At 38.3% G+C, this 26,973-nt stretch overlaps 1 protein-coding gene across 1 annotated transcript in view; it reads right to left on the bottom strand.

Annotated features, from left to right (window-relative positions):
- WDR64 (WD repeat domain 64) overlaps window positions 1–26,973 on the bottom strand; it is a 156,701-nt gene that overhangs the window by 15,504 nt on the left and 114,224 nt on the right. Inside the window, exons 15-22 of the mRNA XM_025360038.1 lie at window positions 20,685–20,818; window positions 17,524–17,625; window positions 16,350–16,419; window positions 15,341–15,377; window positions 14,184–14,323; window positions 11,908–12,013; window positions 7,018–7,076; window positions 3,678–3,787 (exon numbers count right to left, since the gene is read on the bottom strand). Of these exons, the coding sequence (XP_025215823.1) occupies window positions 3,678–3,787; window positions 7,018–7,076; window positions 11,908–12,013; window positions 14,184–14,323; window positions 15,341–15,377; window positions 16,350–16,419; window positions 17,524–17,625; window positions 20,685–20,818 (758 nt within the window). The remainder of the gene's footprint in view (window positions 1–3,677; window positions 3,788–7,017; window positions 7,077–11,907; window positions 12,014–14,183; window positions 14,324–15,340; window positions 15,378–16,349; window positions 16,420–17,523; window positions 17,626–20,684; window positions 20,819–26,973) is intronic.

The following is a 26,973-nucleotide window of genomic DNA, read 5'->3' as shown; positions in this document are numbered from 1 at the left end:
GAGCCACTGTGTCCAGCCTCCAGCCAACATTTTTATCAGTTAGACTGTAGTCTGCAAACTTTTTGGGAAATATTAGTTTGAATCTGTACTTATGACACCCATTTGTCAAAGCTAGAAAACAAATGGGCAGTGTTATTTCAGGATAATAAAACTGCATTTGGTTGCTAAGGGTAATGGCCTCTAGCTCCATCCATGTCCCTGCAAAAGACATGATCTCGTTCTCTTTTATGGCTGCTTAGCATTCCATGGTGTATGTACACCACATTTGCTTTCTTTCTATTTTCTTTTGGGAAAACAACACTGCCCATTCAAGCTAATCAGAACCCTTGTTGACTAACAGTGTATTCGTTGAATTAGGTCTTAGAATGGGCTGTGTCTCAGCTGGCTACTTTTCAAATCAGCATCAACCGAACTTCAGGGAGGAGAGATCTCATGATGCTTTTACTACTATCAAATTCTCCTCAACCCCCATCCACAACTGCTACTATTGTGTAAATACCCTGCTAATGTTTACAACTGAGTTCTGAAATAGGACAGCAAGAGAAGTGACTCGTTATCCACATGCCTTGTTTCACTATCACTTCATTCCAAGAGGTCCCTCTAAATAGCCCATGTGGTTGAAAGTAATACAGAGTATTATTAGCTGGAGTGTGCCCTAGGCCATATGAGAACATAAAATAGTATTTGGAAGATCTTCCTTCTATTTCTTGATTTCAACCTCAGAGTGGCAAATGATGGAATTAATCATCATGAGCCCTGCAGCAGTGACCTAAAAGGAGGAGGAGGCAAGCAAGCTAAAGAAACTAAGAGTAGATTCTGCGAAGTCTGAATAGCTTCCCACCTCAGAGAGGTAGATGCTGAGAAGGAGGCAGAAACAGAGGTATCTGTTTGGGACTTCTGCCACTTGACAGTGTCCTGATTAACATGAGCATCTTCTATCCCTTCCATGTATTAATTTTCCAGCCCTATAAAAATGTCGTGGCCTGGCCAGAGCCTTTACCAAAGAGAAATAGACCAGCCCTTTAATAGTAAAAGTTAGAAGGGTGAGGGACTAACTTCAGAACAATTCTAAATTTATTTTGCTTTAGGCAGGACTGAAGAGATTGTAGTCTCCTTGTTTCAGTGTTTCCTGCTATGCATGGAGCTCTCCCAAATAACTGATCCTGCTTCTCAGCTTGATTTCCTGGGCCTCAGATATAGAACCTTAGCTACCTTGAGCCCCACTTTGCCTCCCTGAACTTTTGTCCAAAGACTGGTCACCCATCCTGTATCCCAGAGTTCAGCCGCAGTTATGTTTGTTTCATATTTTAAAATCTAATCTTTTTGACAAACAAGATTTGGAACGTTGAAACTGCCTAAGTCTTTAGAGAGTGGCAGCGAGTATTAGCAAAGGGACATGGCTGGCATCTAGGCGCTTTGAACTGAGTATCTAGGGAGATTTTCACTGTAAGAAACCATAAAATTAATTTCTCCATGCCAAGGATAACTGGAGTGAGCAGTGCTATGGCGTGAATGTTTTTGCTCCCCTGCCAAATTCATATGTTGAAACTTTATCCCCAAAGTGGTGATATTGATGTGAAATGGGACATGCTTAGGTCACAAGGACTCAGTCTTCACGAATGGAATTAGTGTCTTTTAAAAAGAGGCCCAAGGGAGCTCGTCTGCCTCTTCCGCCATTTAAGGACACAGCTAGAGGGCGTCATTTATGAAGCAGAGAGCAAGCCCTCAGCAGACTCTGAATCTGCCAGCGCCTTGATCTTGGCCATCCCAGACTTCAGAACAGTGAGCAATACATTTCTGTTGTTTATTAATCACCCAGTCTAAGGTATTTTGTTACAGCTGCCTGAACAGACCAAGACAGGCAAGGAATACCTTACAACAACAGTGGCGTGTACATATGTGGTTGTGCCGTATGTGCACGTCTGTGTGTGTGTTACAAACTCAGATGAACACTTCTGCTTACAGGCAGCTGAAAATAAACTGGAGCAGAGACCAAGGGACTGAGTTGTTAAAAACATCTATAATAATGACATTTAATGTTCTTACTCTTTCCTGCAAATAAAACAGCAGATGTCTTTTCTTTTTTTTTTTTTTTTTTTTTTGAGATGGAGTCTCGCTCTGTCACCCGAACTGGAGTGCAGTGACGCGATCTCGGCTCACTACAATCTCCGCCTCTCAGGTTCAAGTGATTCTCCTGCCTCAGCCTCCCAAGTAGCTGGGCTTACAGGCACGTGCCACCACGCCTGGCTAATTTTTGTATTTTTAGTAGAGACAGGGTTTCACCATGTTGGTCAGGCTGGTCTCCAACTCCTGACCTCGTGATCCACCCGCGTTGGCCTCCCAAAGTGCTGGGATTACAGGCGTGAGCCACCACACTCAGCCCAGATGTCCTTTCTTACAGAGGAAGTAACTCTAACCTTTTGCCTCCAAATAGGACCTTACTCCTAAAGATTCACCTTGAGTTCAACATTGTAAAGCTCTTTATCCTTCCACATTCTAAACATTTTCCTCTTTTAGAGCCCTGTAGCTTAATGATTGGTTCTAACATTCACCTAGTTGCATAAACCAGGTGTCATTCTTGACATTTATCACTTAGCTCCCCTTTGAATTAAAGTTCGTGTCTTCTTGATTTTACCTCCTGGATAGCTATCATCAAATCTAAACCACTTATTTCCAGACTGTTACCGCTCCTCTAATCCAAGCCATTACATTCACCCTGGACTTTAAACTGATCTCTTTGCTCCCACTTTTGTTGCCCTGCAATCTATTCCCCACCCATTACCTTCCAAAAATATAAATCAGGTCATATTACTCCCCCACGTAAAATTCTGTGCAGAGGCTATTTCTTTCAGGGCAAAGATCCACATTCTTATCAGTGCCTCCTGGACACTGTATGACTTTGGTCTGTCTAACTCTCTAGCCTCAAGCCCACACAGTTAGCTAGGCTCTCTTGAATTTCAGTCCAGCAGCTTTTATGCAACATAAAATATTCCTTCCTTTTTATTTTGATTACATTTAAATTCTCTAATGTACTTCAAAGCCTCTCTACCTCTCTTAATCTTACCTAACTTCATTCTTTTAAGGGGATAATTCATTACCATGATTTTAAGACATTTCAATATGCAGAAATTTGTTTCTAGAAATGCCATGATATTTCCTTTCTTTCTCTTTGTATGTGTGTGTGTGTCTTTAGCATTTTGTGTATAGGTACTTAGCATTATCTAGGTAACTGAAAACAATAGGCTTTGCAAAATCCACCACAGTGTCAATGAAATAATGAGCTTACCCAGTTTTCTCAGCATCAGTTGCTCTCTTTTCTATGACTTTTCTATGACTTCTGATTCTGAGTCCCCCTCTGTGACTTGGATCTAACTCTCTGAGATACCTATCTTGCTTAATTCTTTGAAATTATTCTACAAAAAAAGCTTCACTTTTATCAAAAGCATTTGTGATACCTTTTAACATCGATGAACATGACATCACATTTCCTTGGTCATGAAAGAGAACTCCAAATCAGTGGCCATCTTTTCAAAGTCCTTTTGTGTCATCTATTTACTTATTTATTTAAATCAGTTTACCAAGATTGCATTTGAACTATAGACTTCAACTTTAGTTTAAAACCTTTACCTTTCATGCTCACAGTACTGAATTCACAATATGATGCCATCTTGGCCTACCTTACTGAGCCATCGATGGAGGCAGTAATTACCACTTGTTTTTCTTCTACATAGATTACTTGAATAATTTCCAAAGAATGCGCACGCCAGGAAAGCAGCTGCTTGAATTTCTAGATAGCAACAACAAGGCATATTCCTTGGAGTAAGTACATGCTAGTCAAAATGTGATCTTGAACAAAAGCATTTTTCATTGAGCGAGGCTTATGAGTGGATGATGTAGACATCTGTGCTAGATGATTAAGTCCTTGCCTCAATTAGCTCTTCTCTTGCTTGTTGGGGTACCAGAAGTCCTGTTTTTAAAGACTTATTAATTCATACATCTCCCTGGGAGAGGAAGTATCTTGTGTCTCTGGCAATTTATCATGTAACTGAGAATCAGCGATTCATTTAATTGATGATGAGCAGATGACTAGAGGAAAGACATGCTTTAGGAGAAGGTTGGAGGGGGACTGAAAGTAAATATAATCAAGAATAGAAGGAAACAGAGCTGGAAGGTAAAAGCTAAAGGGGAGATTGGCAAAAAGACTTTTCCTATGTTCAGATTTTGTCTAGAGATAGAACTGGCTGTTTTGTTCTTTTTGGGGGAGTGTGGGTTAGGAGATATAGGCTATAAGTAATTAATGAAAAGAATAAAACTCAGCTCATTCTCTTTCAAAAACATCATGAATCATCTGTCACAGGAGTAGAAAAGAAAAAAATCATGAGGCTTGATTTTTTATGTTTCTTCAGGGTGTGGTTATACTCAAGTTTAGGGCCTCTCATGGGCCTCGGGAGACATTCCAAATTGTGTGAACTAGAGTTGTTAACTGGAGAGTTTGCTCTGCAGTCACACCCCCTGTGAATATATTCCCTCTTTATCACTGATAAGCCTGGACTAACACCTTACTTTGTCCTGGGTCATTTACCTAGAAGTGTGATGTGATGACAGTCCTGGCAGTTTAGAGTTCTCCTATGACTCTTCTATTCATTTAGGCTTTAACAAAGGGTAGGCACAGTTCCTCCTAAATTTGCAGGCCTTCTGACTGAATTCCCTCTGGTGGTTTTTAGAGAGCCAAAGTAAAATCTGGACTCTCCTATTTCTTTTTTCTTTTCTTTTGAGACGGAGTCTCGCTCTGTTGCCAGGCTGCCGTGCGGTGGCGCGATCTCGGCTCACTGCAACCTCTGCCTCCTGGGTTCAAGTGATTCTCCTGCCTCAGCCTCCTGAGTAGCTGTGACTACAGGCGTGTGCCACCATGCCCAGCTAATTTTTTTTTTTTTATTTTTAGTAGAGACGGGGTTTCACCATGTTGGCCAGGATGGTCTCAATTTCTTGACCTTGTGATCTGCCTGCCTCAGCCTCCCAAAGTGCTAGGATTACAGGTGTGAGCCACTGTGCCTGACCTATTTCTTATTATCTCAAAGCTATTCAAGAATATCTGGTCATCGAAGGTTTCTTTCTCTGCCTTAGGATGGCATTCTCTAACACAGACCGTATTTATAGTAAGATACACATTTTGCTTTATGACCCAGTGAATATATACATATACTTACACATGTGTCTGAAACAAGTTTCTTGAAAGGATACTTCACCTATGTGAAATGTACATCAATATGATCTATTCTGTTCTACTGCATTGCATTCCATTCTCTTCTATTTTTATAAAAATACTGGTTATGACTAATTTAATGATTTCATGACCCCGTGACGGATTGAAACCTGCAATTAGAAGCTAAGATTGTCCTTTCTGTATGTGTGTATATATGTAATTATATGTGTGGTCTCTCTTTCTGTGGAGAGGTTTTGACTGTCTTATCTTTTAGAATATCTGTATACCATGGAGCTTCTTTTTTTATCAGTAATATCGGGAGAGAACAAGATTGACCTTTTTTTCTAGACTGACCTTTTAGGTGTTCACTGCAGCTGTAATCTATAGCCGGACCTGGTTTAAGCACTGGTATATGTTGATCTATGTAATAATGAGGCATTTTATAGCTAGGTTCTATGGTTCTGTTGTATATTTATAAATAGGCAGCCATGTACAAATGGCATGATCCCATTGTCTGAGTACAGAAAAGGTTGAAATGAAGTTGAATACGAAAGAACTTAAAATAAGTTACTAAAGATTCTCTAATTTTAAATTTGTGAAAATGCTTTAAAATTATTTCTACTATTATTGTAACTCAATATTCTATAACTTTGTTTTGAAGATTTTCTCTAAATTTTGAAAGATCTCGGTTGCTAGTTTATAGCAATTCCATTTGCAAAACTTTAGGCTTTGAATGATATTTTATCTGTTGAAATTAATAATACAATAATAATCATCAACAGTAGGATAAAACAACTACATAACTTTTCACCTATATATGGTTCAAGCATACAGTTTGTTTTTGTTCAGCTTACAGCATGCGTTGATTATAAGCGATTTATAGTTACTGGTAAATGAAACTTCATGTTTCCCAAGTTGTTTGAACCTTATTGTTTTTCGTTTGATAGCATAAGTATTATATATGGAAAGAATATTGGACTAGCAAGAAGAACCCCGGTCCTGGCCCTGACTTCATCACTGTCTACGTGACCCTAGGCAAGCTATTCTCTGATTTACCCTCTGCAGGTGGAGATAGTCAAACTAAAGTTGAATACCGAGACCTTAAAAGAGTTAGAATAAATTCTCTGAAACAAAAAGAAAACTCTGTTAATCAAATGAAACAATATTTGAAACAATAACTATTCTAAGACACTCTGCAAGGAATCAAATCCTAATAAACATAAACCCCTTGTTAATACTTGTGATCCAAAAATGAAATGTATCTATTTAGGCTAATATTTAGCTTTTGATCTGATGTGTTAAAGAAAAATAAGGCTATGCTAAAATAGCTGTTCCTTGCTATAATATTTTAAAAAATAGAATAAAATGTGCTTTAATGTTAGGGAGAATTTAGACTAGAAATAAGAAAAAAATTCTTAAATGGTTCTGCCCTAGATTTGCAAGGAAGGTCATGGAATATCTTATAAAGAATAAGATATAGAAACTGACTGTGGAGGACTATATAATCTATGAACTCTTTCTAACTCTGGGTTGCTATATAAATTCTCACAAATAAGTCACACAAATAAGTCAGTCAAAACATGAAGAAGATGCGAAGTGACCAGTGGCTGGCATCCTCCCTCTCCCGCACTCACTTCTTCATCCCTTTTCACCAGCAGACCATTGCTATTTGTCGTGTAGCTCAAATTTCAACAGTGTATGTGCCTTGACAACAGAGAGTCTTTTACTTCTATCCTTTATGGTGTCTAGCACAGAAAAATGCTCAATAAATAAGTGCTGACTCATAAATTAAAGTGGAGAACTGAAGTTCTTACCTTTTCATCATGAGGTGGATCCAGGAAAGAGCTAATATTGCAAAGGATAACATGTCCTTCTGTATAAAATTTAAACATTGGAATCTTTGATTAGCTGTCATGTTATCTGAATCAATACTATCCAAAAGTTATTTTGATTTAGGCATTTATAATGCTGAATAAAACAGAATCTGAGAAAACAGAAATGAAAGTAGAAATTTCATATTCATTTTTATTTATGTATTTTTTTTTGAGACAGAGCCTAACTCTGTAGCCCAGGATGGAGTGCAAAGGCATGGTCTTGGCCCACTGCAACCTCTGCCTCTTAAGTTCAAGCAATTCTCCTGCCTCAGCCTCCTGAGTAGCTGGGATTACAGATGCCTGCCACCATGCCCGGCTAATTTTTGTTTGTTTGTTTGTATTTTTAGTAGAGAAGGGTTTCACCATGTTGGACAGACTGGTCTTGAACTCCTGACCTCAGACGATCCACCTGCCTTGGCCTCCTAAAGTGCTGGGATTACAGGCATGGGCCTCCGCACCTGGCCCATATTCATTTTTATGTGTAGAAATTATTTTGTTTCTGTCTTGGTAAGTCTTAATGAGATTGCTTCACCCACTTAGAGTTCTTTTAGAGATCAGGGTAATGGAAATGAATATACCACCAAACAGAATCCAAACTCTTACAGAGATATTCAGCCTGCAATTTAAATGATAGTTTCAAAAACTACATATCAAAGAGCAACAACGACTACACCTCAACGTTTAAACTATTTACACTTCAGGAAAACAAAGGTATAAAAAAGAGTCTTGAAAGAAGCCACATGGAGAAAAAAAAAAGCACAAACATAAGAATGACATCAAACTTCTTATCAGAAGCAATGCCAGCAAGAAGAGTGGAATGAAATATTTAACATGTTGAGAGAAAAAATTGACCAACCTAGAATTCTGCACTTTGCAAAATTAACCTTCAAAAGTAAAGGAGAAATAAAGACTTTCTCAGACAAACAAAAATTGAGAGAATTTGTCACTAATAGGCCTGCCTTTCAAGAAGTGTTAAAAGAAGTTCAGAAAAAAGAAAAATGATATAGGTAAAAAAACTCAGATCTACGTAAAGAAAGTAAGAACATAAGACAAGGAATAAGTGAAGATAAAATAAAAACTTTTATTTTTGTTAATCTTAATTGATCTACCAGATAATGGTTTGTTAAAAATAATGACAGCAACAATGTATTTAATAATTATAACTCATAAATACTTGAAATGAATGATAGTAATTATACAGGAGATAAAAGACATTAGGAATAATTTGGTATTATAAGATACAAAGTGGCATAATGTTATTTGAAAATAGGCACAGGCTAATTGTGAATATACATTATAAACTCTAGGGCAACCACTAAAAAAAAGTTTAAAAGGAAGTATAATAAATATGCTAAGAAAGGAGAGAAAATAGATTCACACAAAATGCTCAGTTAAAACCTCAAAAGGCAGAAAAAGACTGGAAGACAAAAACAGGAATAAAGAGCCAGGGCAACAAATTAAGAATAGTAACAAATATGGTAGATACTAATTCAATTGTGTCAATAATCAATTACTTTAGATGCCAACAATCTAAATACACCAATTAAGACAAAGAGAGTGTCAGAGTGAATTTAAAAACATGACCCAACTATATGTTGTGTATAAAAAACCTCCTTTAAATATGGATACATATAGATTAAAAGCAAAGGAATAGAAAAAGATATACCACACTAACACCAATCAAAAGCAAGCAAGTGTAGCTGTATTAATTTCAGACAGAGCAGACTTCAGAGTGATAAAACTTACCAGGGATAAACAGAGGGCATTACTTAATGATAAAAGGGTCATTTCTCCAAGAAGATTTGACCATCCTTAATGTAGATGCCCCTAATAATAGATATCAAAATACTTATAGGACAGAAAGTTGAAATAGATGAATCCATTATTATAGTTGGAGACTTCAACACCCCTCTATCAAAAATGGGCAGGCCAAGCAGGTAGAAAATCATTAACAATATAGTTAAAATCAATGGCACCATCGATAAACTGAATATAATTGACATCTGTGGATTACTTCATACACACACATTCAGAACACACATTCTTCTGAAAATCGTGTAGACATTCCTCAAGATAGACCATGTTCTGGGCGACAGAACGCACCTTAACAACTTTAAAAGAAGAGACATCATACAATGTATGTTTTCAGGCCAGTAGAAACCAGTAACAGAAAGACAACTGGAAAATCCCAAAGTACTTGGAGATTAGGTAGAATATTTCTAAATTCTTTGGGTCAAAGAATAAATCTCAAGGGAAATTTAAAAGTATTTTTTATTAAAGGTGAGACCAGGCATGGTGGCTCACTCCTGTAATCACAGCACGTTGGGAGGCTGAGGTAGGTGGATCACCTGAGGTCAGGAGTTCGAAACCAGCCTGGCCAACATGGTGAAACCCTGTCTCTACTAAAAATACAAAAATCAGCCAGTCATGGTATCAGGTGCCTGTAATCCCAGCTACTTGGGAGGCTGAGGTTGGAAAATTGCTTGAACTTGGGAGGCGAAGATTGCAGTGAGCCGAGAATGTGCCACTGCACTCCAACCTGGGCAATAGAGCAAGACTCTGTCTTAATTAAAAAAGAAAAAAGTGAAATTGCAATTTATCAAAGTTTGTGGTATGCAGCGAGAGCATTGCTCACATGGAAATTTATAGCATTCAGTGCATATATTAGAAAGGAAGAAAGATCTAAAATCAACAATCTAAGCTTCTGCTGTAGGAAAATAGAAAAAGAAGTAAGACCTGTCTCTACAGGGAAAAAAAAAAAAAGAATACACCTGTAGTCTCAGCTGCTGAGGAGGCTGAGGTGGAAGGATCACTTGCACCCAGGAGTTGGCAGTTACAGTGAACTATGAGCACACCACTGCACTCCAGCCTGGGCCACAGTCAGACCTTGTCTCTCTGTCTTTTTTTTAAAGGCAACAACTAATGATGTAATGATGCCTAAGGATATCCGATTTAATCTAGTGAATAGATAGCAGACTTCAAAGAAGTTCTTTTAACATCTCCTGAGGCAGAGAAAAAGAAAGCCTAGTAGCAGAATCTAGGAGCAGTCTACTTTAGTTATAATGTAGATGAGGACAGATTGGATCCCGAACCCACTCTATTTTTTGGATCACAAGCAGAAACCACAAATTTCAGGATGAGAATGGGCTATATAATAGTAAAGTATCCTACGCATAGGCAAAGAGAGGACTAACCCTAATAGAGGTCCCTGCTGGGAATTCTATAGACAGTTTCGAATTTTAATTCTCTGTATTTGTCAGAAAAGGCTTGCCACATAGTAGGCAAAGTTAATGCAAGAATAAGCAGGCTGTTTTTAGAAAGAAACAAAATTTGATCTTAGCTTTCTCTACAAGTTTTCTGTAAAAGAATTAGTGTCTATATAAATTTTACAGATGGATAAGTGAAAATCAGAAGTGTAAGAATATCAGAATGTAAAAGGATTGGTGGTAAGCAAAAACAAACACCAAAAAACTCCAGGAAAAACAGGGATAACCTTAAATACCTTAAATTAAATACCTTAAATACCTTTTTAAAAAACCTTAAAATTTATTTATAATACTATATACAAATGTAGACAATTATTTTCAACAAGGTCCAGATGACTCAATTGACAGTACGAAATGGTTTGTTGTAACTTTTTTATGAAATAAGTTTTGAGGCTGGCATGGTGGCTCATGTCTGTAATCCCAGCACTTTGGGAGGCTGAGGCAGGCGGATCACTTGAGGTCAGGAGTTCAAGATCAGCCTGGCCAACATGGCGAAACCCCATCTCTACTAAAAATACAAAAATTAGCTGGGCGTGGTGGTACACGCCTGTAATCCCAGCTACTCGGGAGGCTGAGGCAGGAGAATCGCTTGAATCTAGGAGATGGGGGTTGCAGTGAGCCAGGATTGCACTACTGCACTCCAGTCTGGGCAACAGAGATAGACTCTGTCTCAAACTGGAAAAAAAAAAATAAATAAAACAAATTTTGAAATGAGAAAAATGTTTATAAAAGAGAATATGAAAACTTAAGTATGAAAAATAAGTAAATTTGAAATGTAAGCATTTAAGCAGATCTAACCTAGATGCAAATCTTACAATTGCATTAGCAAAACAATAAGCAAAGGGGTAGATATGGAGAAAAGAGAAAGTGAAAGGGGGCTAAGCTTTTTGTTTTAACTGACATTATGCTGTTTAATTCTAACTGATTGTTTTGAAAAACTTAAAGATAAACGCTGGTAAAATAAAAAACTGTTTTTACACATGCATGTGCATTCACATACACACATAATCTTTCAAAGTATAGGAGAGAGGAAAGCAAAGAAAATTTAGGATTAATTCAAACAACAGAAGACAAGCATAAAGGAAGAATGTAAAAAAGAATTTTGTTAGATGGAAGAAGTAAGACTGACCATATTAATTATAATAAATATAAAAAAGTCCCCTACTGAGAAAAAATCATTCATTTTTTTTCTCTAATTTATGGCACGACTTCCTTTAATAATTAAGATTAACGCAACATACGCTTTCAATGTTAAAAATTAAAACTTTATATTTTTTTCCAAAAATGTAAGCTGCACAGATGGGTAGACACATACCCATTTTAAACACAGAAGAAGGCAATGCCTTGCTCTAAATGGAGAGCTAGGAATGAAACAGGTTCTCCTGACACTCATTTATTCTATTTATTCAGCAGGCTATTCATAACACTTTCTCAGGCTTGAGCATACCTCTTAGTCTCTCTTTTGTCTCAATATATACCATGTATTTTTCCTAAATTCATTTTTTGTATCATGTAAATTATTAAGATGCCTGTGGCTGGATATATAAGAGTAATAATGACTCACCCACATTTCCAGCCAGTAGTATCCTCGTACATGAATCAGTATACAGCGATGTCAGAGAAATGGCAGAATGTTTTGTGAAAGGTAGCATATCTTTCAGTAGTCTTCCCTAAATAAAGTAAAATGTAAATAAAACTTTTTCTTTGCTAGTAAATCTTATAAAATCTTAATATTGAAATTGATTTTTCTATGTAAATAATGCATCTCAAGAGTTCTCTCTACTACTGAACCACGATCCCCCTGTTCGTAATGAAAATCATTTGAAACTATCCATAGGGACTTATTTCCTCAAAAATAAATATTCTAAAGGTGTGAACAACTGTTAATTAGAAGGATCTAGACTCTGAGTATTATAGACTGTGTGTACAGTTGGGGTTGTTTTTGCATACCCCATGACCCTTTTTATGCAGTTCCTCAGACTTTCTTTCCAATTACATATTTTCTTTTTATTTCTTCTTTTTAAATTTAACTCAAGCAGGCATTGACATATTTTCTTTTTAGACATTCTTTTCAGAAGGGAGATACACTTAAGTATATGTCAGTTGTTTTAAACAAATATTTGCCTTTTCAGAAATATTTATTTTTTAATATCGGTGCAAGACAAAGAATTGTTAAGAGATTTAAATTCAAACAGTTTTTTCAGTGCTCAGTATAAGCCAGCACTGGGAAAGACTTTCACACGTATTATCTTGCTTAGAGAATAAACATCATCAACTTCAAAGCTTGTGAAGAGTTCAAATATGCTACTCCTTTCCTTAGACTGCTTGGACATAATCTCTTCTCCTATTTCCTTTACTCTTTCATTTCTGTATTAGAAAAATAAAAGGGGGCATTGTTCTAATACCAAGATCATCTCAAGGGAAGTTATTGTTAGAATACTTTGTATTTTCAAACCAGGGTTGTTTTCACGAATAAGTTAGGATCTACTGGTAGACTTAGAGTTTTATCTGGCAGAAAGCCATGCAGTTCTGTGTTGTTGGATCCCATTATCTGCCACATAAAACAGTTGTGTTTTCTGAGTTTCTCTGTAGGAAGGAGCCTTATCACAAGCGAGGTCACCTCCTCTGCTTTTCTAAGGATTTCATTGTCATCATCCTCAGGCTACTCAGGATCATTCCTTTCATCATCTTCTGTCCTCTTAATTTCACCCTAAATCATTTTAAATCTTCTGGTAAATGAAAGTGATATTTTTCTTTGTAAAATGTTGAAGGACACTGAATACGATGCAATACCTTCTTTCAACTGTCTGGTAAACTAAGAACTTATTGTACACTCAACATTTCAGTGTTCTTGTATTCTTTTACTCTAATACACAAGTAATATCCTCTAATATTATTTAAATATCCAATAAGATATTTAGTGGCATATATTCATAGCTCAATTTAAAAGAAAGATTTGAATATTTTGAATGCATGAACCCATCAAAACTAATGCCCTTGGCCGGGTACAGTGGCTCACACCTGTAATCCGAGCACTTTGGGAGGCCGAGGCTGGCGGATCGCGAGGTCAGGAGTTTGAGACCAGCCTGCCCAACATGGTGAAACCCTGTCTCTACTAAAAATACAAAAATTAGCCGGGTGTGGTGGCACCTGCCTATTGCCCCAGCTACTCGGGAGGCTTAGGCAGAAGAATTGCTTGAACCCAGGAGGTGGAGGTTGCGGTGAGCCGAGATCACGCCCCTGCACTCCAGCCTGGGCAACAGAGAGAGACTCCGTCTCAAAAACAAAACAAAAGAAAACAAAAACTAATGCCCTCTTCCCCCCAAGTAAAAGAATTACAAGCAGACTCAATAGATTTTTCTAGTAAATCTTCATGCCGGATTCACCTTTCCTGCTTCTATTAGGGACATAAGGGATGAGACTGAAGCAGTGTGCCAAAGGTGAAGACCTTCCCAGAAATTCCTGACTGTGAGGCTTGCATGACTGGTTGAACATTCTTCTCTCAATACGGGTATCTATCTGTGTGCAGGTATCTATCCCAGTGTGGGTATCTATCTGTAATGTGTTTGATGGAGAAGTAGAAGGGCTTCCAAAAAGAGGGAGAGGTTTGAAATAGCTAAGTTAGCAGTTTTGATGATTTGATCTTTGGAGTTACAAAACCTTTCTCTCGTAAAGTTTGGGTAGCATTATCAATAAACAGACTGCAAAATCAGCAATTTGGCTAGAAAGTTGAAAAAACATTAGAATTGGATGCCATATGGAAGAACGTTAAGATTCATTTAATGATTCTTTTTATCTTTCCCATTCTTTCCTATTCCCAGACTTGCTGGGTTCCATTACCTCCAGAGTCCACAAGCGGAGGTGTCCGTCCTCATGAGCAGTGACAAGGATAGGCGGCTGGGCTTCTGGTAAATTGGCACTTCCAGGGTGTTTTTTGTCCACTGGCTGTTGTTCTCCCACCGTGACATCTGTTTGTTCACCTATTCGAGAAATTAATGAACTATCATGAGGCCAGGCGCGGTGGCTCATGCCTGTAATCCCAGCACTTTGGGAGGCCAAGGCAGGTGGATCACTTGAGGTCAGGAGTTGAGATCAGCCTGGCCAACATGGTGAAACCCCGTCTCTACTAAAAATACAAAAATTAGCTGGGTGTGGTGGTGGGCACCTGTAATCCCAGCTACTTGGGAGGCTGAGGCAGGAGAATTGCTTGAACCCGGGAGGCAGAGGTTGCAGTGAGCTGAGATGGCGCCACTGCACTCCAGCCTGGGGGACACAGTGAGACTCTGTCTCAAAAAAAAAAAAAAAAAAAGAGCTATCATGGAATTTGCAATACTTGGAATTCCAAATTTTTATGGAATGTAAAACAGAAGGCAGACAAGAAAATAGCAAAAGCAACACATTATTTTTTTCTTCTTCTTTTTTTTTTTTTTTTAACGCAGAGAACTTCAGTCGGGGCAAAGGACAAAAAAAGCATTAAAAAATTGAATCCTGGATCACTGAAAAAATATAAAAAGCTTATTTTGATCATATTGCAAAAGCTTCTATACTATACATAACAGCTCACACAAGGTATTTATTCACAAATCTTACACATACAGAATGGTTCATAAATGCAGTATAAGTTTTAGAAAAATGGCTGGAGACTAAGAAGTTCGGTAATATTCTGGATTCTTAAAATCTATAATTAGTATTTAAGAAGGCATCATCATAATGAAAATTCTGCCATTTAGGCTACTGAATCCTATAGCACCTCAACATTTGGTTCCAAAAAGAATATGTATATTCTTTGCATATATATACACACACACACGTATATATGTATATGTATGTGTGTGTGTGTATATTATATATACATATATAATGAATATATATATGAATATATATAATGCATTCATATATTGAGGAATATATATATTCATAAAAATACTCTGTCACCTAAATGCCCTGTTGCAAAGGAGTTGCTTTATTATAAAGAAGAGAGGTGATTTCATACTGACCTTTAACCTCACTGTCATGTATGCTTTGCTTGCTTCCCTGAATTATGGGAGGAAAAGAGAAAATATTTCTATGACATTGTAAGAAAATGAGATATACTGGGTGAGTAAATTCTCCAGACAGTTGAATTTTCATTTCTAAGCATTAATTTTAAAATTATACTTAAAATTTTTTTTGAAAAAAACCAGAAATAGAGAATTCATAACACAACATTCTTCTAGTGGTTGAGGTACCAGCATAGTAACGAGAGTAATTAAAAATGCCTAATGCAGGCTTGGTTCTTGGTTGACATGATCTCTAATTGTATTCACAACCATGCAACTTCATCTTTATTATTCCCTTTTTACTGAAACAGAAACAGAAACTCAGATTAAGTGACAGCTCTAAAGCTAATCAGATATTAAAAGAAGGACTTGGGTTCAAGTACAATCTGTCTGACTTTTGCTTCCATATAAGTTTATTCTTTCCACTATGCTGGGGATTTAAAAACGATTTTTTCAGTGACAACTTTCCTTCGAACACAATTCTAACTAGAAATGTAAAGCATAAAAACATATAAAATTGAAACTGAGAACACAGTTTGAAAACCACTGCATTACAGTACATGTTGTAATGTAATTATATTACCTGCTGTCTCTTCTCCCTGTGACATATGTACTTTTTAGCAAAAGAGCACTTACTTTTTAGCAAAAGAGATAGTCTAAAATTACTTCATTACTTTGTAAGTATCAAAATAACATGCATGATTTATTTTATTTGTGATTGTATATTGATTATTCACAGATATAAAACTTTGAAAAAATATATAAAAATTGAAAAATATATAAAATTGAAAAAACAACTTAGATATTGCATTTTTTTGGCAAAACAATGTGTTTTTACACATATGCATGCACACACAGAATTCTTCCACTGTTACCTTCTATCAAAGGAGGGGCTCAAATGCGCAATAGCACTATTTTTGAGCCAACGTTGTGACAGGAAGATAGACTCTCTCTGTGTCTTGCTTACCTTACTGCTCTGTGGACCTTTGCTGGATTCACACTGGGACGAAGAACATATGGAATCCTGACTTGATCTCCTGTAAGGGGAGGGGGGAAGCCCAAGGATAAATGTTAAGATATTCTACCATACTCAAAGGGTGTGCTTCTCTGCTTTAATTTTAGCTGATTGCTTCTTTCATCATCTGTGGATACTGAGCCACTCAGGAAACAAATCATGCCTTATATTTTGTGTAATAAATGTTGACCACTATGATATTGGTGGAGACTATTGGGGAACCTCAGGAAATAAGGTTTGTTGCTCCCTGGGTCAGAAAATAAAAGTCTTGGCTATCCCACTGCAAAGGCCAGATTTAGTCCCAGAGGCTCTTACACTGAAATGGCAGGGGGTAGGGTGGCGGTGGGAGGACCTTACAAGCCTGTCTAACTTCCTGCTTGACAATGTCTAGTTCTAACCGGATCCTAGTCTGTGGCACTCCACTGAAATCGGCTGAAAGTGGCTTAAGGTCTGGTGCAGATGTCTACGGAATAAGTCCTCAAAATATTCTCAGAACAGTTTTGATGAAATTTCATGCCAAGGGGTAGGGAAGGGGTTACATTCTGGCTGACCTCTGGGTGACCCCAAACCAGCACAGAAGCTTCTGATTTCTCTCCAAAGTTATGTGTGGCATTGTCTGTTGCCTGCAAACCAGAGCTCTCACGCAAATATAAATAGGAAAAACACTTTTTCTTAAATCCCCTGCTCTCTCAGAAATGGATGACAATTGCTCAGTTACAGTGGATGGTGGATGAAACCTCCGGCCATATGACCTTCCATACCTACCTTGCAAGTCCTTCCTTCTGTTTCACACCAGTGTTAGATTCTGGCGAAAAGTACGGCCAAGTTAGCATTTTCCATCTCTGCTACTGGGATAAAGGGTGCTGTGAGGCTGACATGGTGAGGGGACCACACAACACTTCAAATCCCTGAGGAGAACCTCGCCTCCAAAATGACAGTAATGGGAAGAAAGCTGAAGCCACGTGTCAACCCAACTGATGTCTTTTTTTAGGTGTCCCCTCAAAGTTGGGATGAAGTAAACTCTGTTACTTTCAATAGCAAAAACCACAATTAATTTTGCATCAACCTAATGTACCAGCCACCTAAGTCCCAGACGGTATTACTGGTTCAGTAAGTACTGAGTTACCTTGCACATTCAGGGGTACGAAAGAGGAACAGTATGTCATTAATTTTAAAGTGCTTGGGATGCAAGTCCGGGTTTACAGGGAAGCAATCTTCAAGTCGGCACCTGGAAGCAAGTATATATTTATATGGTAAGAAATTACAAATTATGGAGCTTACAGTACTAAGATTGTATATCCCCTGCAGAGCTAAACAATTCCTCAAATGCTAATATTATTGAACACGAAAAGAAAATGCATGGAAGTAGAGTTTGAACATACCTTTTTTAACAAGGTTCTGTTAAATCATGATCGTTAGCGGTTTAAAAGTCTTTTAGTTCAACTAACCGGTCTTGTCTTCCTACCTTTAGATCAGAGAATGGACTTCTATAAAATCCCGTGGATAAAACTCTATTTTATTTTACTTTTAGAGATAGGGGCCCACTATGTTGCCCAGACTGGTCTTGAACTCCTGGGCTCAAGCGATCCTCCTGCCTTGGCCTCCCAAAGTGCTGGGATTACCGATGGGAGCCAACACGCCTGGCTGGTTTCATACAGTTTAAATAGTAGAGTTCTAATATTTTTTTAAATAAGTGGAGTAATAAATTTGAATAAAATATTATTACCCTTAAAGAGCTTATAATGGAGTGGAGAAGAACAGGTAGTCCAGTAAAGACACTGCTCTTGCTGCTCCAGTCTCCTGTTGACCCAGATTCCAAGGTCAACATTGAACTTTCTAGGCACCATCCTAGGAACAGGGGACTAGTCCCTAAATGCCTGCACTGAAACATCATGCTTGGCTCTTAAAGCTGCATTTAACATTCGTTATAGCAAATAGATCTTACAGCCAAATTTCCCCTTTTTCTTCAGTGGAAATTACTTCTGGTAAGTGAACCCAAGCTCAAAAGAGAAGTCTACGAGCTTGATGACTTGTCGAGCTCAAATTTTTTTTAGAGATTTCTATTGTGCAGATGAGCTGAATCATGAAGTGGATTATTAATTAGCAAGAATAATATTAAGTCTGGGCTCAAAAAGCCTGACGCTTAGAGCAGGAAGAGAAGAGTTATGTCCTCTGACTGGTGAAGGGGTCTTAGGCGAAGTTTGAGGTAGACAAAGAGATGGACTCTACTGCAAATATGGAAACCATTTTCAGTTTCAGAACCTTTAAAGCTGGGCCTAAATGACCTTCCACAGATCTGTGCTAAATCATATATTTTGCAAAATACTGCACTGATTCGAAGTCAATTGTCTTATATAATCATCTGCCTATAGGAAAGGGACACTGTGTATGACCCACACTATACTTGGTTGTTTTCCTCTGATTGGATGTTGGATATGCATGCATCCCTTGGCAAAATAACAAGGCACTTTAATAAGGAGGATCTTCACCTTTAAAGTGGGCTTATTATCATGAGTGTTGCCTCCCTCTTTAGGGTGTGGCATCGAGATAATGGTCTTCTCAGTCTATCTGCCTTCCCTTCTTAGGAAGGAGTCATACATAAGCTGACACAGCGTGAAAGCATTGGCAAGAAGGAGAGGAAGTTTGCAGTGCAGACAGGTGTAGGTATCAAGTGGCAGGTACACAGTGTGTGAGAAAAGGCTGGGGGCATGGGCTGAAGTGAAGGAACAGAAGGATAACAGGAATTCCAGGGGCAGGATCCAGGAGTATATGGACTGAGGGGCAGAAAGGGGGTTCTGCAGAAACAGCTATTTCAATTAAAGGTTCAAAGAGAAGAAATCCATAGTCCAAAGAAGAAATGATTATTTCCTCTCAAAAACTGGCTAAAAGGAATGACTCAGACTTGGATGGGAAGGAGCAGACAGACCAGCAGTATGTTAAATACTGTAAATAGAGGGGCAGACATTTCTTTTGTATTTTCCTCTTCTTTTCTCTTGTCCTTTCCAATTCTCCCTTCTCTCCTCTTTTATACCTCTTCCTGTCCCCCAAATGCTTAGATAAACTTGATTTTATTTTCATTCATTGTTAAGGTTCTTGGCCGTCTTGTATCTGCAAGTAAAATTTTCCAAACCCCTTTGCCATAGGGTGGCCACACATGGCCCTTGCATAGATTCCAATTACACAGCTGGGGAGAACTTATTATTTACAATCCATCCAAACAAATCATTCAGTGTTACTTTAGTTCCTTTGCAACAAATGGAAAAAAAAAATTGAAAAGTGGATGGTATGGGGAGGGTAAGATCTTGGCCATAGTCCAGAGTAAATCTAACTGGTTGAGAGGAATAATTGCATCTACCACATTGGCCCTTGTTAGCCCCAACCTGTAATAAATCAGACGTGTTGAGGTGGTGAATGAGAAGGACGTGCTACCCAGGAGTCCTCTCACCATTTGACTTTGGTGGCTGAGTGGATGGTGGTGGCACTGGGGATACGGGAATGGGAGAAGTTTGGGAGTGGGGAGTAGGTTGGGAAGATGTTTTAGCTTTGAGGGTCTTGGTAGTGATCAGATGGTAGCGATCAGATGAAAATTGCCAGTAGGCAGTTGGTTATGTGTGTTTGAAGCTCTAGAGAGATTAGTGTTTGAAGTTGTTATGTACTTCAATTATTTGTTGAGGTCATAAATTTGGGCAAGGTCACACATGAAAAGCATATACTCGGTGAGAATAGTAAAGATCAAAGCTCTTGGAAATATAGATGCTTACAATTCACCTTACTTATATCATCCTGGGATTCAGAAACTTAGAACATAGTCCGTTCATGAATATAACTTCCAGGAAGGCCTGCCTTGAAAGTTATCACCATTTTTATGTATTGCTTTTTTGTCCCCTGAGGTTTTTTGTTGTTGGTGGTGGTTTTTTGTTTTTTTTTGTTTTTTTTTTCTGAGTTTCACTCACTCTGTCACCTAGGCTGTAGTGCAGTGGTGTGATCTCAGCTCACTGCTACCTCCACCTCCCAAGTTCAAGCAATTCTCATGCCTCACCCTCTCCATTAGCTAGGTTTACAGGCAGGCACCAGTGCACCTCGCTAATTTTTGTATTTTTAGTAGAGACAGGGTTTCACCATGTTGGTAAGGCTGGTCTTGAACTCCTGGCCTTGAGTGATCCTCCTCCCAAAGTTCTGGGTTTACAGACCTGAGCCACGGCGCCCAGCCCTTCCCTGAGTGTTGCATGTTACTTGGCTCTTCTGCAGTAAAGTTTTTACATTGTTTAAGGATAATACACAACTTACACTTTTTTGACAGTAGACGTCACAAAATTCCATAAGATGATCACACCATTTAAGGTTCCAGCTGCTATCAAATTATACCCTTCTACTTGTAGTAAATCAATGCAGTTCACTCGTAATGAATCCATGACGGGATTCTGAAGAACGAAGAAAACAGAACACTATGAATAGAGTATTCATGATTCACGGTATAAATGCCATGTGTACACTTTGTAATTGTCATCAACTTAAAACAAAATGCTTTATTTTATATATATATATTTAATATCAGAGCATGAAATTTAGTAAAATCTTATTTTTCTTGCACGAAAATTTTTAACTGGCAGAATTCATCAAAGCAACAAAAATATACTCCTGTTTACCGGCTGCTTTTTCTCAGCCTTATTTGTTCTTTCTTACCGACTATTAGATTAACTTCCCATCATCCTCTTCCCTTCAAACTTTTTGAAAGAATATTCTACATTCATCATTTCCACTTACTGACTTTTCTTTCACTCAGCAAATTTCATTGGCTTCTGCTCTGTAACACTCTGTGATAGCTTTTCCTATTTACCATTAAGATATTTTTCAATTGTCTTGCCTCAAATATTTGTTAGATATCTACTATGTTAGATACTTGCAATACAAAGTCAAGTAGGACATCTGTGATCTAGAGAAACTTATAATAGTTTAAAGTACTCAGATAAAGTGTTGATTATGGTGCAATGTGAAAGTGCTGTATCCGAGGGAGGCACGCATAAGACTTCACAGGAGCATAGAAGAGTGACATTTAAATAAGAGGAGAGGTCTATTACCACTGTCAATTACCACTCTCAGTTGCTCTCCCCTTCCTGAAACTCCTTACTCTCCTGATGTCCTCGACTCCAGGCTTTGCTGGTTTTGCTGTGTTTCTGCGACTTTTATTTTTCTGTTTCCTACTTGGTACCCTTGCCAGCCTTTTAAATATTAATACTTTGGAGGTTTATCTCAAATTCATTTTCTTTTTCTTTTTTTTTTTCAACTCTTTCTGAGGAATCTCAGATTATGTTTCAAATATCTCAATGCTAATGACTTAATTATCTAGTCCAGTCCTCTCCTACAAGCTTCAGGCTTATACATTTAATTACTTAGACATTTTACAGGTATCTCAGTGTTAATATATATAACTTGTCACCTCCTTTAAGCATGTTTCTTTATTCTATTCTTTTTTTCAGAGACAGATCTCCCTCTGTTGCCCAGACTAGAGTACAGTGAAATGATCACAGTTTACTGCAGCCTTGACCTCCAGGGCTCAAGCGATCCTCCCACCTTGGGCTCTGGAGTAGCTGGGACCACAGGTGGCTGCCACCATGCCTGGCTAATGTTTTGATTTTTTTTTGTGGAGACAAGGTCTCACTGTGTTGCCAGGCTGGTCTCGAATTCCTGAGCTCAAGTAATCCTCCTGCCTCCGCCTCCCAAAGTTCTGGGATTATAGGCATCAGCCATGGTGCCCGGTCCTCTATTCTTAATTTCATTGGTTAGCACTGTTTTTCAGTTCATCATTCAAGTTAGAAATCCTGGAATTGTCCTTCTTTCCTTCCTTTCTCTCAGTACCCTCCTCTCCCAACTGCATGGTATCAATTGCAAGTTGTGCTACTTTTACTGCTAGATATTTTCTGAAACCAAAACCTTTTCTTCTGCACTACCTCCATTGTCATGACCTTATATATTTTATTATTTTTTAATTGTAAATTTGTTTAGAGACAGAATCTTGATCTGTCACTCAAGCTGGTCTGCAGTGGTGCAATCATAGCTCACTACAACCTCGAACTCCTGGGCTCAAGCATTCCTCCCACCACAGCCTCCCAAATAGCTCGACTAAAGGTGCACGCCACTGTGCCCAACTAATTTTTAAAAATTAAAAAAATTTTTTTTTGTAGAGACGAGGTCTATGTTGCCCAGGCTGGTCTCGAATTCCTGGCCTCTAGTGATCCTCCCACCTTGGCCTCCCGAAGTGCTGAGATTACAGGTGTGAGCCACTGAGCCTGGTCATCTTTGTATCTTTTAACTAAAACAGGAAGTAGCCTGTTGCCTGAATCTTCCGCCTTTAGTCTTGGCCCTTTCAAATCTGTCATCCAAGCAATATCAAAGATGAGCTGCCCACAACACAAACCTGATCGTGTCATTTCTCATTTAAAGCCCTTCAAAGGTCTTCCATTTGTTACAGGATACTCAAGCTCCTTATTCTTGTAAGCATGGTCTGGTCCCTACCTATTTGTTTGTCTTCATATTTTACTACTCCCAGTATTACTGTAACCACACTGAGATACTTGTAGTTATTCTTCACAAACCATGCAATATGTTACCTCCATTATTTTGTTCACATTACCTCTTCTACTTGAGATTCACTGTCTTTTCACTACCCTCTAGAAACTGCCTATCTGAGCCAAGCTAACTCCTGAGAGTTCTTTAGCTATAATTCGGCAATTATCCTCTTCAAAAACCTCCCCCTCTCCCCAGCACTCCAGGATCTCTGCTGTACTTCTATAGTGCAGGTACTATACCTCATTAATCTTGACATCCCCAGTGCTAAGAACAGTGCATGATACGTGGCAGGTATTCAATAAAAAGTGCTTCCTCAATAAAAGAGTTTTAGGGAGAGAATTTCCATGCACAATCAAATTTTTTTCCTAAGTGACTTTTGCAAACTTTTCTTTGAGACTGAGTCTCACTCTGTTGCCTAGGCGGGAGTGCAGTGGCACGATCTCAGCTCACTACATCCTCCACCTTCCGAGTTCAAGTGATTCTCGTGCCTCAGCTTCCCCAGTAGCTAGGATCACAGGCATGCACCACCACACCCGGCTAACTTTTGTATTTTTAGTAGAGATGGGGCTTCACCATGCTGGCCAGGCTGGTCTCAAACTCCTGACCTCAAGTTATCTGCCCGCCTCGGCCTCCCAAAGTGCTGGGATTACAGGTGTGAGCCACCGTGCCTGGCTGACTTTTGCAAACTTTCAATCTATAATTTTAAAGTCTGTTGCAAAAAAGAAGTGCTATAATGATAATTATGATAAGTACAAAAAATAAAGGTTTCAAAATTGGAGATAATTTACATTTACATTAAAAGCCCAAAAGGCACTTTATTGTGCTTCAGTAGTTTATTTTATAATTTATCACAATAGTTTTCCTTTTCTTTTTTTTTTTTTTTTTTGAGCAATCATTTTTTGGTACCTATGCAATTATTTGCTAACTGCCTGGTTCTGACTCACTATAGAGGCATATTCTTTCTGTTTGTATTAGCTATAAGTAAGATTTCATATATCAGATACATATAATTGAACCTAGTGTTTCCAATGATATGTAGAGTTGAAAAGGGAAGTAGGCTAGACTTTATGAGGACATGCATTTTGTTCTGTCTTTTGTGCACATTACATGGTAACGTTATTATGACATAGTCACTGTATATATTGATTTCAAAGGACTCTTAGCTAAGAAAAAACCTACTTATCATTTAAACTAGCAATGAATGACATTCAAATTGCAGTTCCAAACTGACATTTGTTTCAGTATGAGGAAAACTAATACAGTTTCTCTCCATTCTATGATAAAATAATTGTTTCCAAATTCCATAAAACCATCTATATTATTCTATTTTTTTTTTGCAAGGAAGCTTTATGGTTAATAATAATAAAAAGGAAATAAATTATATTATGGTTGTTTTGCTAAGGTCAGGGAGAAAAAAACTGAAGACTTTTCTCAGTTGCTCTGGCTGTAACTTGCAGTTTTCCTCCATTCTTTAGTGTCTGACCACTTATCTCTCTGAAAGCTGAAAGGTGCAAATGGTTTGATTAGAGTACTCTAATATTAGAGTAAATCAATAAAGTTAATCAAGATCCTCATTAAAAAAACAATTCGTTTAAATTTCTATGGGAACACAAAGGTATAGTTTTCTTTTTCTCCATTCTTCAGCCTCAAACATATGCCCGCAACACTTCATCCCTCAGACATGCACACATGCGCCTGCCTTGTTGAGGAGGTGTAAGCATATCACAAAAATAGGTTTCTGAAGAGATGGCAAATTAAGCTATTGAATTCAACATATACAGCTACTTTACTCAGAAAAAAAAAAAAAAAAAGATTCCTTTCAAAGTATTACTGCTCATTGAAAATGCATCCAGGAGCTCTGATGGAGATGTACAACGTGAATGTCGTTTTCATGCTGGTGAATACAATATTCCTTCTGCAGCCCATGGATCAAGGGGAAATTCTGACTTTCAAGACTTATTATTTCAGAAATACATGTTGTAAGGCTATAGCTGCCATAGATAGTGATTCCTATGATGAATCTGCCTGCTCAAATTGAAAACTTTCCAGAAAGAATTCACCATTCTAGATGCCATTAAGAACATTTGTGATTCATGGGAGGAGGTCAAAATAGCAACATGAACAGGAATTTGAAGAAAAGGATTCTAACCCTCAAAGATACTTGGAAGGGTTCAAGACTTCAGTGGAGGAAGTAACTGAAGATATGGTAGAAATAGGAAGAGAACTAGAATTAGGAGTGAGGCCTAACTTGCTGCAATCTCGTGATAAAACTTGAATGGATGAGGAGTTGCTTCTCATGGATGAGCAAAGAAAGTTGTTTCTTGAGATAGAATCTGCTCCTGATGAAGATACTGTGAACACTGCTGAAATGACAACGAAGGACTTAGATGACTGGGCAGGGGCAGGGTTTAAGAGAATTGACACCAATTTTGAAAGAAATTTTACTGTAGGTAAAATGCTATCAAACAGTATCACATGCTACTGAGAAATTTTTCCTGAAAGGAAAAGGCAATCCATGCGGCAACTTCATTGCTGTCTTATTTTTAAAAATTGCCACAGCCACCCCAGCCTTCAGCAACCACCTCCCTGATAAGCCCGGATCTATCAACATCGAGTCAAGACCCTCCGCCAGCAAAAAGATTAGGACTTGCTGAAGGTTTAGATGATTATTAGCAATTTTTAGCAATAAAGTATTTTAAATTAAAGTATATACATTTTTTAGGCATAATGCTATTGCATACATAATAGACTGCAGTATAGTATAAATATAACTTTTTTTTTTTTTTTTTTTGATATGGAGTCTCGCTCTGTCGCCCAGGCTGGAGTGCAGTGGCACGATCTAGGCTCACTGCAAGCTCCGTCTCCCAGGTTCCCGCCATTCTCCTGCCTCAGCCTCCCGAGTACCTGGGACTACAGGTGCCCGCCACCACACCCGGTTAATTTTTTGTATGTTTAGTAGAGACGGAGTTTCACCGGGTTAGCCAGGATGGTCTCAATCTCCTGACCTCGTGATCCTCCCGCCTTGGCCTCCCAAAGTGCTGGGATTACAGGTGTGAGCCACTGCACCCGGCCAACTTTTTTTTTTTTTTTTTTTTTTTGAGACAGAGACTCACTCTGTCACCCAGGCTGGAGTGCAATGGCGCGACCTTGGCTCACTGCAACCTCCATCTCCCAGGTTCAAGTCATTCTCCTGCCTCAGCCTCCTGAGTAGCTGGGATTACAGGCACATGTCACCACGCCCAGCTAATTTTTGTATTTTTAGTAGAGATGGGGTTTCACCATGTTGGCCAGGCTAGTCTTGAACTCCTGACCTCAAGTGATCCCGCCCGCCTCAGCCTCCCAAAGTGCTAGGATTACAGGCATGAGCCACCACACCCAGCCTAAATATAACTTTTATGTGTGCACTGGGAAACCCACAATTTCTTGCTTTGCGATATTTGCTTTATTGTCATGGTCTGGAACTGAACCGTCAATATTTCCCAGTCGTACCTGTTGTTATTAACATTTCTTGGTCACAAACACTTCAAGAATCTTAAAAAAAAAAAAAAAAAGCTACAGTTGAATACTACTGAGGCATTAAACTGAGTGAGCTACTGATTCATGCAGCAGCAACAGACAAATCTCAAAAGCATTATGCTAAATGAACAAAACCTTAAATGTATACTATATTACTGCACTATGTGACGTTCTAGAATAGGAAAAAACAAATGTTTGGTGAAAAACATTAGAACAGTGTTTGCCTTTGGGTAAAGAGCAGATATTGAATAGGCAGAGACATGAAGGAACTTTCTGGGGTGGTGGTGAAGTTCTTTATCTTGCTAGGGGTTCTGGTTGTTTATGTTTCTCTTCAAACTCATTGAATAGCGGCTTCAATTTTGTACATTTTATTTTATGTACATTTTACTAAAAGCAAAACCATAAACAGTGAACTCTAGTTAATGATGCATACACTGAAGTGTTTAGGGGTGATATGTATCAATGCCTTCAGCTTACTTTGAAATAGATTTTT

The sequence above is a fragment of the Theropithecus gelada genome, chromosome 1, assembly GCF_003255815.1.
Source record: "Theropithecus gelada isolate Dixy chromosome 1, Tgel_1.0, whole genome shotgun sequence".
NCBI classification, from domain to species: domain Eukaryota; kingdom Metazoa; phylum Chordata; class Mammalia; order Primates; family Cercopithecidae; genus Theropithecus; species Theropithecus gelada.
The sequence above is the reverse complement of the archived record's forward strand: the minus strand, read 5'-3'. Positions and strand labels throughout refer to the sequence as shown.